Genomic DNA, 12534 nt, shown 5'->3' with positions numbered 1-12534 from the left:
ATTTTCAGGTTTTCCACCAGTAGTTTACGGACCTTATCCTACGACTCAGCCCAGGTCTCATTAGGTGATTCAGGAAGAGCCTCAAAGACCAGGTTGTTCCTTCTAGATTGGCCCTCTAAGTAGTCCATCTGTGTAGCTGAGGAGAGGAGTCCCTCACTGGCTTTGAGCCGCTCTGCCTGCAATGTTTTCAACTCGAGTATCAACTTCGTTTTGAGCATACTGTAGGCTCATTTTAAGTTCTTGGTTTTCTCTCGTTAGGTCATCAAGCCGTTTGTTCGAATTGTCTAGGATGAGCTTAATGAAATCTTTGCAGTTATTCTGTTGTTGTTGAAGGAGCTCAGTGAAGTGCTCTTTTTGTATTTGAAGCATTTCCTGGACCTGTGTCAGTGTAACATAGCCATCTTCATCAGATTTAAAGGATATCTATCTATCTATCTGTCTGTCCGTCTATCTATCTATCTATCTATCTATCTATCTATCTATCTATCTATCTGTCTGTCTATATTATTGCTGTTATTATTAACTGAGCTGGATTTGAAATATTTGAGGTTATTTATTATCGAAAAGTTTGTTTTGATTTTTAATTAATTTGCTGAGAAAATAAAAAGCATCATGTGTTTCTGTATTTATAGATTTATATTTTCACATATTAACCTTCACACATCTCATATTTATAATATTTTATATTCTCTAATAACTCAGAGAAAATATCAGTGAATATACAATATTAAAAAGTCCCGATGAATATTCAAACTTCCTCTGATCTGTTGAGTTTAATAAAATTATTTTCTAAATATTCTATGAACTCGGAAAGGAAGTGACCGTTGTGGTGACGTCATTATTGGTGTGACGTCTTCAGGTGGTTTTCAGGTGAAGGTAAACAAATGGAGTCGGTGTGTGGTGGAAACATGAAGCAGAATGTGACGGCTCGGTTCACACAGAAGGCGGAAAGATGCCGGGAGCAAAGAGACGGTACAATGTTCGGTTTCCTCCGGTGAGTACCGACTGTTTCCGGTTTAAACGAATTAACGGTGTTTAAGGGAAAGATTTAAAAAACAAAACAAAACACCGCGCTCAGTGAACGACGAGCTCGTGCTGCCTTCACCGACTGTCGGAAATCTGACACTTGATTGTAAACACATCACCACTGTCAACCATGATTACCCAGGTTAATGTTCTGATACCTGGGTTCATTTACTGTGATCACCCGGGTTAACTTCCCGGGATATTTCCAGCAGAAGCCGATTGATCAGTCTGTGTTAATGTGATGACGATAGAGCAGATTATAGATCAGATGTGTTCAGGTTTGATCTGGTCTGATGACATCAGAGAGAAAACCTGACCTGTAAATTAAAACACTTTACCTGCAGCTCTGTGTGTGTCGTCATGTCACGGTTATTTACAGTCGCGAATATGAACCTGCTCAGTCTGCTGCTGATCTCTGATCGGTGTGATTTACTTCTGCTTTTATTTATTTATCTTTTCTATGACGACATGAACATCAATCAATCAATCAGTTTTATTTATAAAGCCCAATATCACAAATCACAATTTGCCTCACAGGGCTTTACAGCATACGACATCCCTCTGTCCTTATGACCCTCACAGCTGATCAGGAAAAACTCCTTTAACGGGGAAAAAAAACAGTAGAAACCTCAGGAAGAGCAACTGAGGAGGGATCCCTCTTCCAGGACGGACAGACGTGCAATAGATGTCGTACAGAACAGATCAACAACAACAACAACAACAGTAAATAAAAGTTTGTTTAAACTCCTCGACACTTTTCCTGCTCCAACTCTGATTTTTTGTTTTTAAAGATAAATGTGTGCAGTCTTCATATTCATACGTTCATATCTCTGTGTGCTCTGGATTAAAATGAAGGCTCTGTGTGTTACTGACCTGTTGCCATGGTGATTTGTAGTATCAGAGCTTCACTGATGACCACAGTTCATTCAACACTGAACACGACTGAACCGACTCTGATCAGCTGAAACTGAAAACTCAGAGTTTGTTAATGCTGAACCAGGCTTCAGGTGAATGAATGAATGAATGAATGAATGAACCATCAGCCCTTCCTCTCCTCTCTGTGGTTGACTCTGTCCATGTGGGTTTGGTCTGCAGAGGTTTACGAGGAGCACCCGAATGCAGCAGTGATGTGTTTAAGTATCTCTGAAGGGGTTGACATGTTTGTTTGTTTGTTACAGAGTCGGATCAAGAAGATGATGCAGAAGGACACGGAGGTGGGGAGGATAGCGATGGCAGTTCCTGTGATTATCTGTATCCTTCTGAAGCTGCAGGACGAACTGTGTGTGAACGTCACAGTGGAGATCTCAGTGCTCAAGTCAGATTTAGATTTTTATTTGTGTTGTCTCTGCTGTGTTGATGTGTTGTCTCTGCTGTGTTGCCTCTGCTGTGTTGATGTGTTGTCTCTGCTGTGTTGATGTGCTGTCTCTGCTGTGTTGTGTTGTCTCTGCTGTTGATGTGCTGTCTCTGCTGTGTTGTGTTGTTTCTGCTGTGTTGTGTTGTTTCTGCTGTGTTGCTGTGTTGCCTCTGCTGTGTCCTCTGCTGTGTTGTCTCTGCTTTGTTGTCTCCTCTGTGTTGCTGTGTTGTCTCTGCCGTGTCGTCTCTGCTGTGTTGCTGTGTATAAACTCCTGAACTGCAGCCATCATCAGCTCGAGCTCTGGAAATGTTCCTCAAGTCTCTACTGACTAAAATCTACCTGATCACTCAGTCCAAGTTCAGCGCCGTCGTGTCTGTTGCTCACATGTGAGTCAGCCCGGAACTCACCTGCACTCAGGTGTGACTGAAGCCGCACTTTTAAAGGGACAGTCTCTGTTGAAGCAGGTTGGATGAGTTATTTATCCAGTCAGCTGGTGTCAGTCTGAAACTAAACGTCCTGCTGTGCAACTAAACATATGTTAGACACATAAAAACATCAGTTAGGGTGAGTGTTTGTTACACTGACAGTATTTTACCTCACAGTCAGACAGACAGTGGTTTACTTCACAGACAGACTGTGAGGCAAAATACTGTGTCTGACAAACACTAAATCACTTCTTTAACACCTTCCACAGTTTAAACTACATCAGACTGATGAAAGTCATGAATACTACGGTCAATGAATGCAGCACAGACACAGACTCTGATGTGTTTAAGAACTCATATTTTCATATGAAATGTTTTCCTGTGCAGGAAGCAGTGCATCGACTCAGAGAAGCTGTTCGACTTCCTCAAAGACCTGGCGGAGCGAGCCACGTCTATGGCAGCCCAGAAGGACACCAGAGGGCTGAGCATGTGGCCGCTGTACAGGTAGAGACGGACTTCTGATGGTGACATCACACAGTGTTGGGGCTGAGCTGATGTTTCGTTAGTGTCAGGTCACCTGTTTAAAGTCACAACTTAATATTATTTTATTGTTTTAGTTTTAAAGGCTGTAAATTAAAATGATGTGACATCAGTTGTGTTCAGTGTCAGACTGAGAAGATCTTTGTCGTCTGTGTCCTCATCAATGATCATCGTCTCAGTCGGACAGTTTGGTCTATGAAATTAAATAAAAACATTCATATGCGATTAAGATTCAATGTTGATGAACTCTCTGTTTATTTAAATCTTTTCAGCTCTGATGAATATTTGATTTTTTTTTCTTCAGTACCAAACGACCTGAAGTTCCTGTTAAAAAACCGTCTGAAGTCGCAGAAAAGAAGCCACGACGGAGTGTCGACTCACTGGACAACGACTCCAGCTCCGGAGTATGTATTTTATCTGCAGCTGAACTCAGGTTCAGGTTCTGGCTCTGTTCTCTGAGGAGTTCCTGTTCCTGTTCCTGGTCTCACCACCGTCTGCAGAGCAGGTCTATATATTCTGACACACTCAGGTTCTGTTCTGTGGCACAAACACATCAGGAGGAGCTCCTGTTCCTCCTCTCACCGTCAGGAGGAGCTCCTGTTCCTCCTCTCACTGTCAGTAGAACAGCTCAGACACAGAGGAAGTTTTAATGATGCCGCTGTCACTGTCAGTCTGACCCTACAGCGCCCCCCCTGAGGCCGTAACCTTCATCACTCTGCAGAGAACAAATTAAGTTTTTCTGATTCTCCTCTGAAATAGTGACCGAGTACATTTAAGTGTTTTTATGACACTTAATACTTGAACTCTGTCTCAGAGGAGATTATAATATTTATTAATCTGACACCTTCAGTTACTCTGCAGATTAATTATATAAAACATAATGAACAATGGACAAATACACTCAGCTGAATACAGTCATTTAAAACCAGCTGCAACAATAAACTGGTCAACATCAGATATTATAATCAGTAATATCACTGACATCACTCTGAGACAATCAGTCCTTTATGATGATGCTTTTAAACCTCAGTGACTGTTTAACAGTGTGTCTACACCGTGTGGTACGACTGTGACCTCAGTGACTTTGTGTCAGCTGAGATGAAGCAGACCAAACTAAACGTTTATAAAAGATGGAGAGATGAACGTTCTCCTTGAGGAACCATGAGTTAATTAACCTGACCAGAGTCAGAGGACTTTAACACCGTGTGGTACGACTGTGACCTCAGTGACTGTTTAACGCAGGACTTTATTTCCAGACTTGTGTTAAATGGTTCGTTTCAATCTTCATTTAAACTTTGTTTCAGATTCTGGTTTTCAGTGTTTAACTGCTGTTTTTTGTCTGTTTTCAGGAGTCGGAGCTGTTGGTGTGTTTCTGAGGGAGGAGCCAGAGGAGTCACTTCATTTATCTTTATTTAAACTTTAACACAAGAACTGTGAGAAAAAAAAAAAGTTTAGTTTTTGTGTTTGGGGATAGAAAACATTAGTTAGAGAATATCTGACACATTTAGCTGCTGATGTAAAGTTTGGTTTTGTTTCTTTAGATAAATATAAATGAGGTATTTTGAGTTGAAGCTCTTTATTTTTGTTTGACGTAGATGTTTTCTCTTTGGAGAAAAAGTACTTTGATAAAGTCTAATGAACTTTGATAATGATGTGAAATGTTTCAGACTTTTGATTCTTTTCTTTAAACTTGAGTTAAAACAGGACGTTGTTCAGTGGTTGGTGAGAAGAAGAAGAAGACAACGTCTAATTGAGAGCGTCTTCCTGCTGAACAGTGACGTCACAGTTTCTGATTTTTAAAACTTTAACTGAAGGTTTTCCAGACGTTATGAATCAGACTGAATGAAGTGTGCTGAGATGAAGGAGCAGGTGCAGGTGCAGAGCATACAGGGTCGCTTTATTCCAAGAAACTAATCTTTGTACATGATGAGGGGCTGAAATGATGAATAAATTAAACTTTGTGTGTTTTTACATTTTGAAGCCAAAATGAGCAAACGTGTCTTTTTGAATCGCTACCTTAACTAGCTCGCTGCACCAGGAAGTGATGACTGAGAAACATTCTGTGGCAACGTCCCAGCTGAAGGTCAGAGCTGAAGGTCAGACTAACGACTCGATGAGGATCCAGTGGTCAGTTTGAAATGAAACATGCAACTTCACTACACTGACACTGACAGAGTTAAACAAGTAAAAAATTCATCACACACTGTTTTTTCTGTTTCAGTCGAAGGAACCAAACTTTTCTCTGAGCTCGTACAGTCGTTACTGATTTACAGAAGAGGACGCCAATTTTCTTCTTCTTTGTTTTCCGTCCAGAGTCCCAATGGCACGCTCCGTTTCTTCACTCGCCTGAACCAGAGACTGACGGAAGGGCGGGGCTAGATTTAAATATGATGAAATAAAAACATTTACACAGACAGACAGGTGACGACACGGCCGCGTCGTCTCTGCTCGGCGACGACGGGACATGTTGAAGTTTAAAAATATGGAGAGAGAAGAAGAAAACGCTCGCCAACAGGAAACCGTCTTCAGAAGAGCCGTGCTCCAAAGCCAAATGTCTGTTTAATAGCCTCAAAGTAGTATCTCTTCCAGCCCTCTTTCGTCCGCTCCTCCTCGTTCTCCGGGACGCCTCGACACTCCACCTTCAGCTCCGTCTCGCTGCTCCTGTCCAACAACGTCATGGTGATGGTGGCGTAATGCTCTGTGGAGAACAAACACAGTCACATGTCACTGTTCCAGAGACTGACGCTACACAGAAGCGTCATCATCACACGCAGCACAGGGCCACAGGCTGGGATCAAACCCACGGTTGCTGCAGCCTCACGAGTCTGCACGCCACTGGGCGCCAACCGAGGCTTCGTTTTTACATTCATGAATTCACCTCCTCTGTAAAAGGAGTCGTAAAGTCAGAGTGTCGCAGCCTTTATTTAACGGCCTCAGGTGAGATAAGAACACCTGTAAACACTGACCAATCAGAACAGACTGGGCTCTTAATCAGGGGGTGGGGCTTAAAGACACAGGTGGAAACAGGTGTTCAGAACAGACAGGATCAGGAAACATCTCTTCTTCATCATCTCATCAACTTAAAACACATGTATGAACCTGACGATGACGTTAAGTGTTTAGTCACCACACAGACAGACAGACAGACAGACAGACAGACACAGAACGTACCACAGGGCCAGTTGTTATACCTCCACTTCATCACTATTTTCTCATCAGGGACCTGACGGACAGAAGATCCATCATTAGGAAGTTTTCCATCTTTATTTGTACAAAAACAAATCTTTGTAATGTTCGACTCACCAGCTCTGTGAATTCACCGAAAACGTTTCCGTCTAGCAGACGAAACTTCCCTCCTCTCTCTCCATCCACAGACGCTGGAGCGTGTGTGAACGCCTGGACCATCTGCACGTTCACCAAACACAAACACTGTCATACTGATCACATGACCACACATCACATCTGAGCTGAGTGACTGAAACATGAATGGGTGAATCTGAATCTAAAGTGACAGACGGTCAGACGTGTCTGATTCTGATTGAGTGTGGTCTGTGAGGTCAGATTGACACTCAGGTGACGAAGCTGACCTCCTGGTTGAGGAAGACTCTGTACAGCTCAGCTGGTGAGGTGAGGAAGGTTTCTCTCATGCTAAATTTACAGGTGGGGATCTTGACGCCGGTGTTGATGGGAGCAGCCATGCTGCCTGAGGAGGAGATCTGTTCAGGAGGAGATGAAGATGAAGGTGAGGTCACTGCTGATGTCACAGTTACTGAGGAACAACAGCTGACGTCTGACAAACCTGAGTTTTATCCAGCTTGGCTTTGGACTGTGACGTGGTCGGCGGTTTGGCCATACCGTTGGCTGTCGGCAGGATCATCCCCTGTGTGAACTCTGGAATTAAATAAGAAACTTTATTTAAACAGGAAGTCTCGATGAGATGAAATCTGACGCCCCGCGGTCACAGAACACAGACAGGAAGTGAAGTCAGAGAAGAGACAGAGAGCAGACGCAGCAGAGGTCTGACGTCTCTCTGAGGGGACGAGGAAACAAAGCAGGAGGAGTCGTTTGTACCACTTCTACTTTACAACATTTTATTACAGTTTTTTACAGTTGTTTACGCACTAAAATGAAAATTTTCACACAATTAACAACTCTTTACACTCAAGAAGCAAAACACCTGTCCATAGTTGCACAACAATAAGCACAGACTCAGCTTCACACTTTTTGCAAAACATTACACACTGATTTGCAAAACTCTACACGCATTATCACACCTTAGACACAGATAAGGATTGTGAGGTTACTTCCTTCTCATTACAAAGCCCCTGCTTGCCAACGACCACACTAATGAACGAATTGGATAATCACATCCACCTGGTGTGGAAGCACACAGGTGCTTACTGTAAACCAAGTGGACCACATGCAGTACTTTGTCGTCTGGGACAATGTATCTTTCCATCGATCTGCTCTGGTCCACAACTGGTTCCATGAGCACCCTGAATTTGCAGTCTTATACCTTCCACCATACTCCCCATTCCTAAACCCAATAGAGGAATTTTTTATTTCTCTACACTTTACAGTAGTAAGAAAAACTACTATTTTGTTCTGATTTTCATTGTTGATCTGTTACTGTAACTGAGTATGGTAAGAAATAAATATTTTCAGTCTGCAGCAGTCTGCAATCAGTGTTGTGTTTGTTTGTTGTATTTGTGTACTTTCTCTGTATACCTCAAAGTAATCATGAAGAATGTTGTGGGTTTGACAATATCTTTTTGTCATCTAAATTATCCCTTACATAAAAATGTCTGGCAAAAAAGTCTAGCACTAGACCAGCTATCTCCTAAAATAGGGGTTTTTACAAATGTATTTTGTATTGATCACTGTAGTGTGTAACTGACTGCAATAGTGTCTGATCATTTGAAGACTGTCAGTGAGATGAAAACAAAACAGCATTTTTATAAATATGTGTATATGTTTTGACTGAAGTGTGTCATTTTGCAAACAATCTAGGAGTTATGCAAATTGAGTGTGGTGTTTGGATAATTGTGTGAATATTTTGAAAAAAGGAGCCCTGTTTTCAAAAATGCGTGTAAACAATTGAAAAAAACTAACACAGGAAGTTCACTTTACATGCTTTTATTCTGAAACTCTGTCAGATAACTGTGGAGGAAGTTTCTCCTCATCACTGTCAAAATAAATCCTGTTCACACAGACAACTGTGACACCGACACCTCTGAATTATTGTGCCAGATTTAAGGTTAAAAACTTTCTGACTTCTGTTTGAAATGAACTTTTTCACATGTGGTAAATTTATATTTCATTTGATTTCTGTTGGTTTTTATCCGCCGTCATATTTTCCACACAACACTGAGTAGCTGATAAAGAATACGACCCAGAATCCTCTCTGTGAACCTCAGTCCCCACGGGGTCCTCCAATCACAACAGTGCACACTAACACAGCCTATCCCTGACCATCCTGCACCTCCTTCTTGTCTTCTTCTGTGGCATTGTTTAAGAGCTGCTGACACGTATGTTATATGTCACACTACGCTGTTGTGTGATTCTATGATGGGCGAGGGGGAGGAGGAAGAGGAGGAGGAGAGCAGCTCACAGAGATGCTCCTTCAGCTTTGGTTCACACACAGATTGTAATTCTGTGGGAAACTGAACACTGGTGATTCTGAGCTCTGAGTCTGAGACAACGTCACAACTGTCTCTGTAAATAATCTAGGGATGCACCGAAATGAAAATTTGTGGCCGAAGCCGAATATTATTAAACGCTTGGCCGAATACTGAATACCGAATATCATTGTTTAGTTTTTCATTTGTTTTTGCAGATGAACCCCCTCCAGATTAGTGTTGTCACGGTACCAAAATTGGGACCCACGGTACGATACCAGTGAAAGTATCATGGTTCTGAGTAGTATCACGATACCACAGCAAAAATGAGGCAGATGTGCCTTTTGTCATTTATAAAAAGATAAATCACTTTTCTATAATACATCAATGATATTTCAATGGAATAAATTACTTATTGACTTATTCATACTTCAAAAACAGCATCAATAAGTGATTAACATAGGGGGGATCAAAATAAAATAAATAAATAAAATAAGAATCAACCAGCCACCCTCCTCCCCTGACAAGTAAAGAACAGTCCCTTCATAAGTAAAGAACAGTCCCTAAAGTGCGGTGAGGTTTGTGGACCGTGAACGGCTCGTTTCTCCTCTGACACGTCACATACCTGTGTTCGGCTGGCTCAGCTGTTCAGGTACTTCTGGGCAGTCATGACGCCAAGAAGAGGATATTATTGGAGCCGACTTCTCCGTCACCGGTAACGTTAAGCCGATGGCCGCCGTATTTGACAGGAATGCATACTGTCTGTGTCTGTGACCCCCGTTCAACCCACAATCGGTGGGATTCGCCTTTTGTTTCTGCTGGTGGTTGAAATCTGTAGGCTGCTGAATGATTTAAGCCTATTTTGCTCGCTCAAAACTATTTTTAGTCGCAAATGCGAGTGCGGTGACGGGCCGATCGCCACACTGCCGACATTTTAATCCGCCCGTCACAGCACGCTGTTTGATTGCGTTATCAAAACACGCTGCTATTATTCGGCCTTGCTTTTAACTTATTCCACCGAATACCGAATGTGTGTTTTTTTGCAATATTCGGCCGAATATATTCGGTTACCGAATATTCGGTGCATCCCTAAAATAATCGACACACAACACGTGCCACAGTGTTTGAGAACAGCTGACATGTGTCACAGTGTTTGAGAACAGCTGACATGTGTCAGTGTTTTAGAACAGCTGACATGTGTCAGTGTTTGAGAACAGCTGACATGTGTCAGTGTTTGAGAACAGCTGACATGTGTCAGTGTGTCAGAACAGCTGACATGTGTCACAGTGTTTGAGAACAGCTGACGTGTCAGTGTTTGAGAACAGCTGACATGTGTCAGTGTTTGAGAACAGCTGACATGTGTCAGTGTTTGAGAACAGCTGACATGTGTCACAGTGTTTGAGAACAGCTGACATGTGTCACAGTGTTTGAGAACAGCTGACGTGTGTCAGTGTGTCAGAACAGCTGACATGTGTCAGTGTTTGAGAACAGCTGACATGTGTCACAGTGTTTGAGAACAGCTGACGTGTGTCACAGTGTTTGAGAACAACTGACATGTGTCAGTGTTTGAGAACAGCTGACATGTGTCACAGTGTTTGAGAACAGCTGACGTGTGTCTCAGTGTTTGAGAACAGCTGACATGTGTCAGTGTTTGAGAACAGCTGACATGTGTCACAGAGTTTGAGAACAGTTAACATGACATCAGACATTTAAGGTCCCTATAAATCCTGCAGGACTGAGGTATGATGTCCTCTGATGATGTCACCTACAGAGATGTGACGACCACTGACAGACAGGCAACTGATCCTGACTCTTCTGTCTGACTGAGTCTGACGGACTGTTCCTTTAAGATGGCGTATGTGTCACTCACCTGTCTTTAAGAAGCCCACGTAGCTGCCCAGAGCCTCACGGACCTTCTCTGCTCCTTTTGTCTTCATCAGGTCGGTCAGAGGCGTCTCAGGTTCGTCTTTATTCAGGGACACAGAGATCTGGACAAAGATTACACGACAGGCTTCGTTAGCTCCTCCTCCTCCTCCTCCTCCTCCTTCACACACTCACACTCACAGCAGATTTTTCACTGAACTCACATCTAGATCCTCCATGTCGTTCTCGTCAGACAGGTTTGGAACCTCGATGCTTCCTTTGTATTTCACTCCTGACTTGGACTCTCCTGTGAGACAGACGGGACACAGACTCTTATCAAAGAGACAAAGGACACCTGTCCTCTGTTTGACTGTCCTCCGTCTGACTGTCCTCTGTCTGACTGTTGTCCGTCTGACTGGCCTCTGTCTGACTGTTTTCCGTCTGACTGTCGTCCGTCTGACTGTTCTCTGTCTGAGAGCAGAGCACTGTCACATGTTAAGCCACGCCCCCCTCACCTGTCCAGGTAGCTTTCAGGTTCCACTCGTAGAAGAAGATCAGTTTCCCTTTGCGGTTGTTGATGGAGGCCTCTCCATCCAGCTTGCTGACCTCCGTCACCTCACACCTCCCCTGGTCATTCTCCACACTCAGACCCAGCAACAGAGATTTTAATTTGTCCGATGACCAGTTTGTTGCATCTCGTTCGGTCCTGAAAGTCCAGATGACCAAAGACAGGTAAACACACCTGGATCTCCTGTGTCTGTGTCTTTACACAGTGTGTCTGTGTCTTTAACAGTGTGTCTGTGTCTTTACACAGTATGTCTGTGTCTTTACAGTGTGTCTGTGTCTTTACACAGTGTGTCTGTATCTTCACACAGTGTGTCTGTATCTTCACACGGTGTGTCTGTGTCTTTAACAGTGTGTCTGTGTGTTTACGCAGTGTGTCTGTGTGTTTACGCAGTGTGTCTGTATCTTCACGCAGTGTGTCTGTATCTTCACGCAGTGTGTCTGTATCTTCACACAGTGTGTCTGTATCTTCACGCAGTGTGTCTGTGTCTTTACACAGTGTGTCTGTATCTTTACACAGTGTGTCTGTATCTTTACAGTGTGTCTTGGTCTTTACACAGTATGTCTGTATCTTCACGCAGTGTGTCTGTATCTTTACACAGTATGTCTGTATCTTTACACAGTGTGTCTGTGTCTTTACAGTGTGTCTGTGTCTTTACACAGCATGTCTGTGTCTTTACAGTGTGTCTGTGTCTTTACACAGTGTGTCTGTATCTTTACACAGTGTGTCTGTATCTTTACAGTGTGTCTTGGTCTTTACACAGTATGTCTGTATCTTTACACAGTGTGTCTGTATCTTTACAGTGTGTCTTGGTCTTTACACAGCATGTCTGTGTCTTTACAGTGTGTCTGTGTCTTTACACAGTGTGTCTGTATCTTTACACAGTGTGTCTGTATCTTTACAGTGTGTCTTGGTCTTTACACAGTATGTCTGTATCTTTACACAGTGTGTCTGTATCTTTACAGTGTGTCTTGGTCTTTACACAGTGTGTCTGTGTCTTTACACAGTGTGTCTGTATCTTTACACAGTGTGTCTGTATCTTTACAGTGTGTCTTGGTCTTTACACAGTATGTCTGTATCTTTACACAGTGTGTCTGTATCTTTACAGTGTGTCTTGGTCTTTACACAGTATGTCTGTGTCTT

General features: G+C 42.8%; 2 protein-coding genes across 4 annotated transcripts in view; one reads left to right on the top strand and one right to left on the bottom strand.

Annotated features, from left to right (window-relative positions):
- Positions 1-864: 864 nt before the first annotated feature.
- On the top strand, positions 865-5735 carry LOC126401167 (dr1-associated corepressor). 3 transcript variants are annotated; one of them, XM_050062283.1, is made up of 6 exons: positions 865-994; positions 2205-2277; positions 2673-2766; positions 3193-3309; positions 3650-3749; positions 4695-5735. In XM_050062283.1, the coding sequence occupies exons 1-6, from the start codon at positions 953-955 to the stop codon at positions 4719-4721; spliced, it is 453 nt and encodes a 150-aa protein (XP_049918240.1). In that variant the 5' UTR covers positions 865-952; the 3' UTR covers positions 4722-5735. The 3 variants fall into 3 exon arrangements, with proteins under 3 accessions (XP_049918240.1, XP_049918238.1, XP_049918239.1); XM_050062281.1 differs by having other exon boundaries at positions 3650-5735; XM_050062282.1 differs by lacking the exon at positions 2673-2766 and having other exon boundaries at positions 2205-2341; positions 3650-5735.
- The window catches only part of LOC126401164 (activator of 90 kDa heat shock protein ATPase homolog 1-like), an 11052-nt gene continuing 3739 nt past the window's right edge, over positions 5222-12534 (bottom strand). Inside the window, exons 2-9 of the mRNA XM_050062277.1 lie at positions 11342-11532; positions 11051-11133; positions 10834-10951; positions 7145-7236; positions 6933-7061; positions 6649-6750; positions 6517-6568; positions 5222-6043 (exon numbers count right to left, since the gene is read on the bottom strand). Of these exons, the coding sequence (XP_049918234.1) occupies positions 5871-6043; positions 6517-6568; positions 6649-6750; positions 6933-7061; positions 7145-7236; positions 10834-10951; positions 11051-11133; positions 11342-11532 (940 nt within the window). The 3' untranslated portion in view covers positions 5222-5870. The remainder of the gene's footprint in view (positions 6044-6516; positions 6569-6648; positions 6751-6932; positions 7062-7144; positions 7237-10833; positions 10952-11050; positions 11134-11341; positions 11533-12534) is intronic.

The sequence above is a fragment of the Epinephelus moara genome, chromosome 14, assembly GCF_006386435.1.
Source record: "Epinephelus moara isolate mb chromosome 14, YSFRI_EMoa_1.0, whole genome shotgun sequence".
Lineage (NCBI taxonomy): Eukaryota > Metazoa > Chordata > Actinopteri > Perciformes > Serranidae > Epinephelus > Epinephelus moara.
The sequence above is the reverse complement of the archived record's forward strand: the minus strand, read 5'-3'. Positions and strand labels throughout refer to the sequence as shown.

What these genes read in the sequence shown, in the direction of transcription:
- LOC126401167 (XM_050062281.1), top strand. Translation starts at nt 953, where the DNA reads ATGCCGGGAGCAAAGAGACGGTACAATGTTCGGTTTCCTCCG. An exon ending in GTCGTGTCTGTTGCTCACAT is followed by an intron (nt 2,767 to 3,192) that starts GTGAGTCAGCCC and finishes TTTCCTGTGCAG; the next exon opens with GAAGCAGTGCATCGACTCAG. An exon ending in AGCATGTGGCCGCTGTACAG is followed by an intron (nt 3,310 to 3,649) that starts GTAGAGACGGAC and finishes TTTTTTCTTCAG; the next exon opens with TACCAAACGACCTGAAGTTC.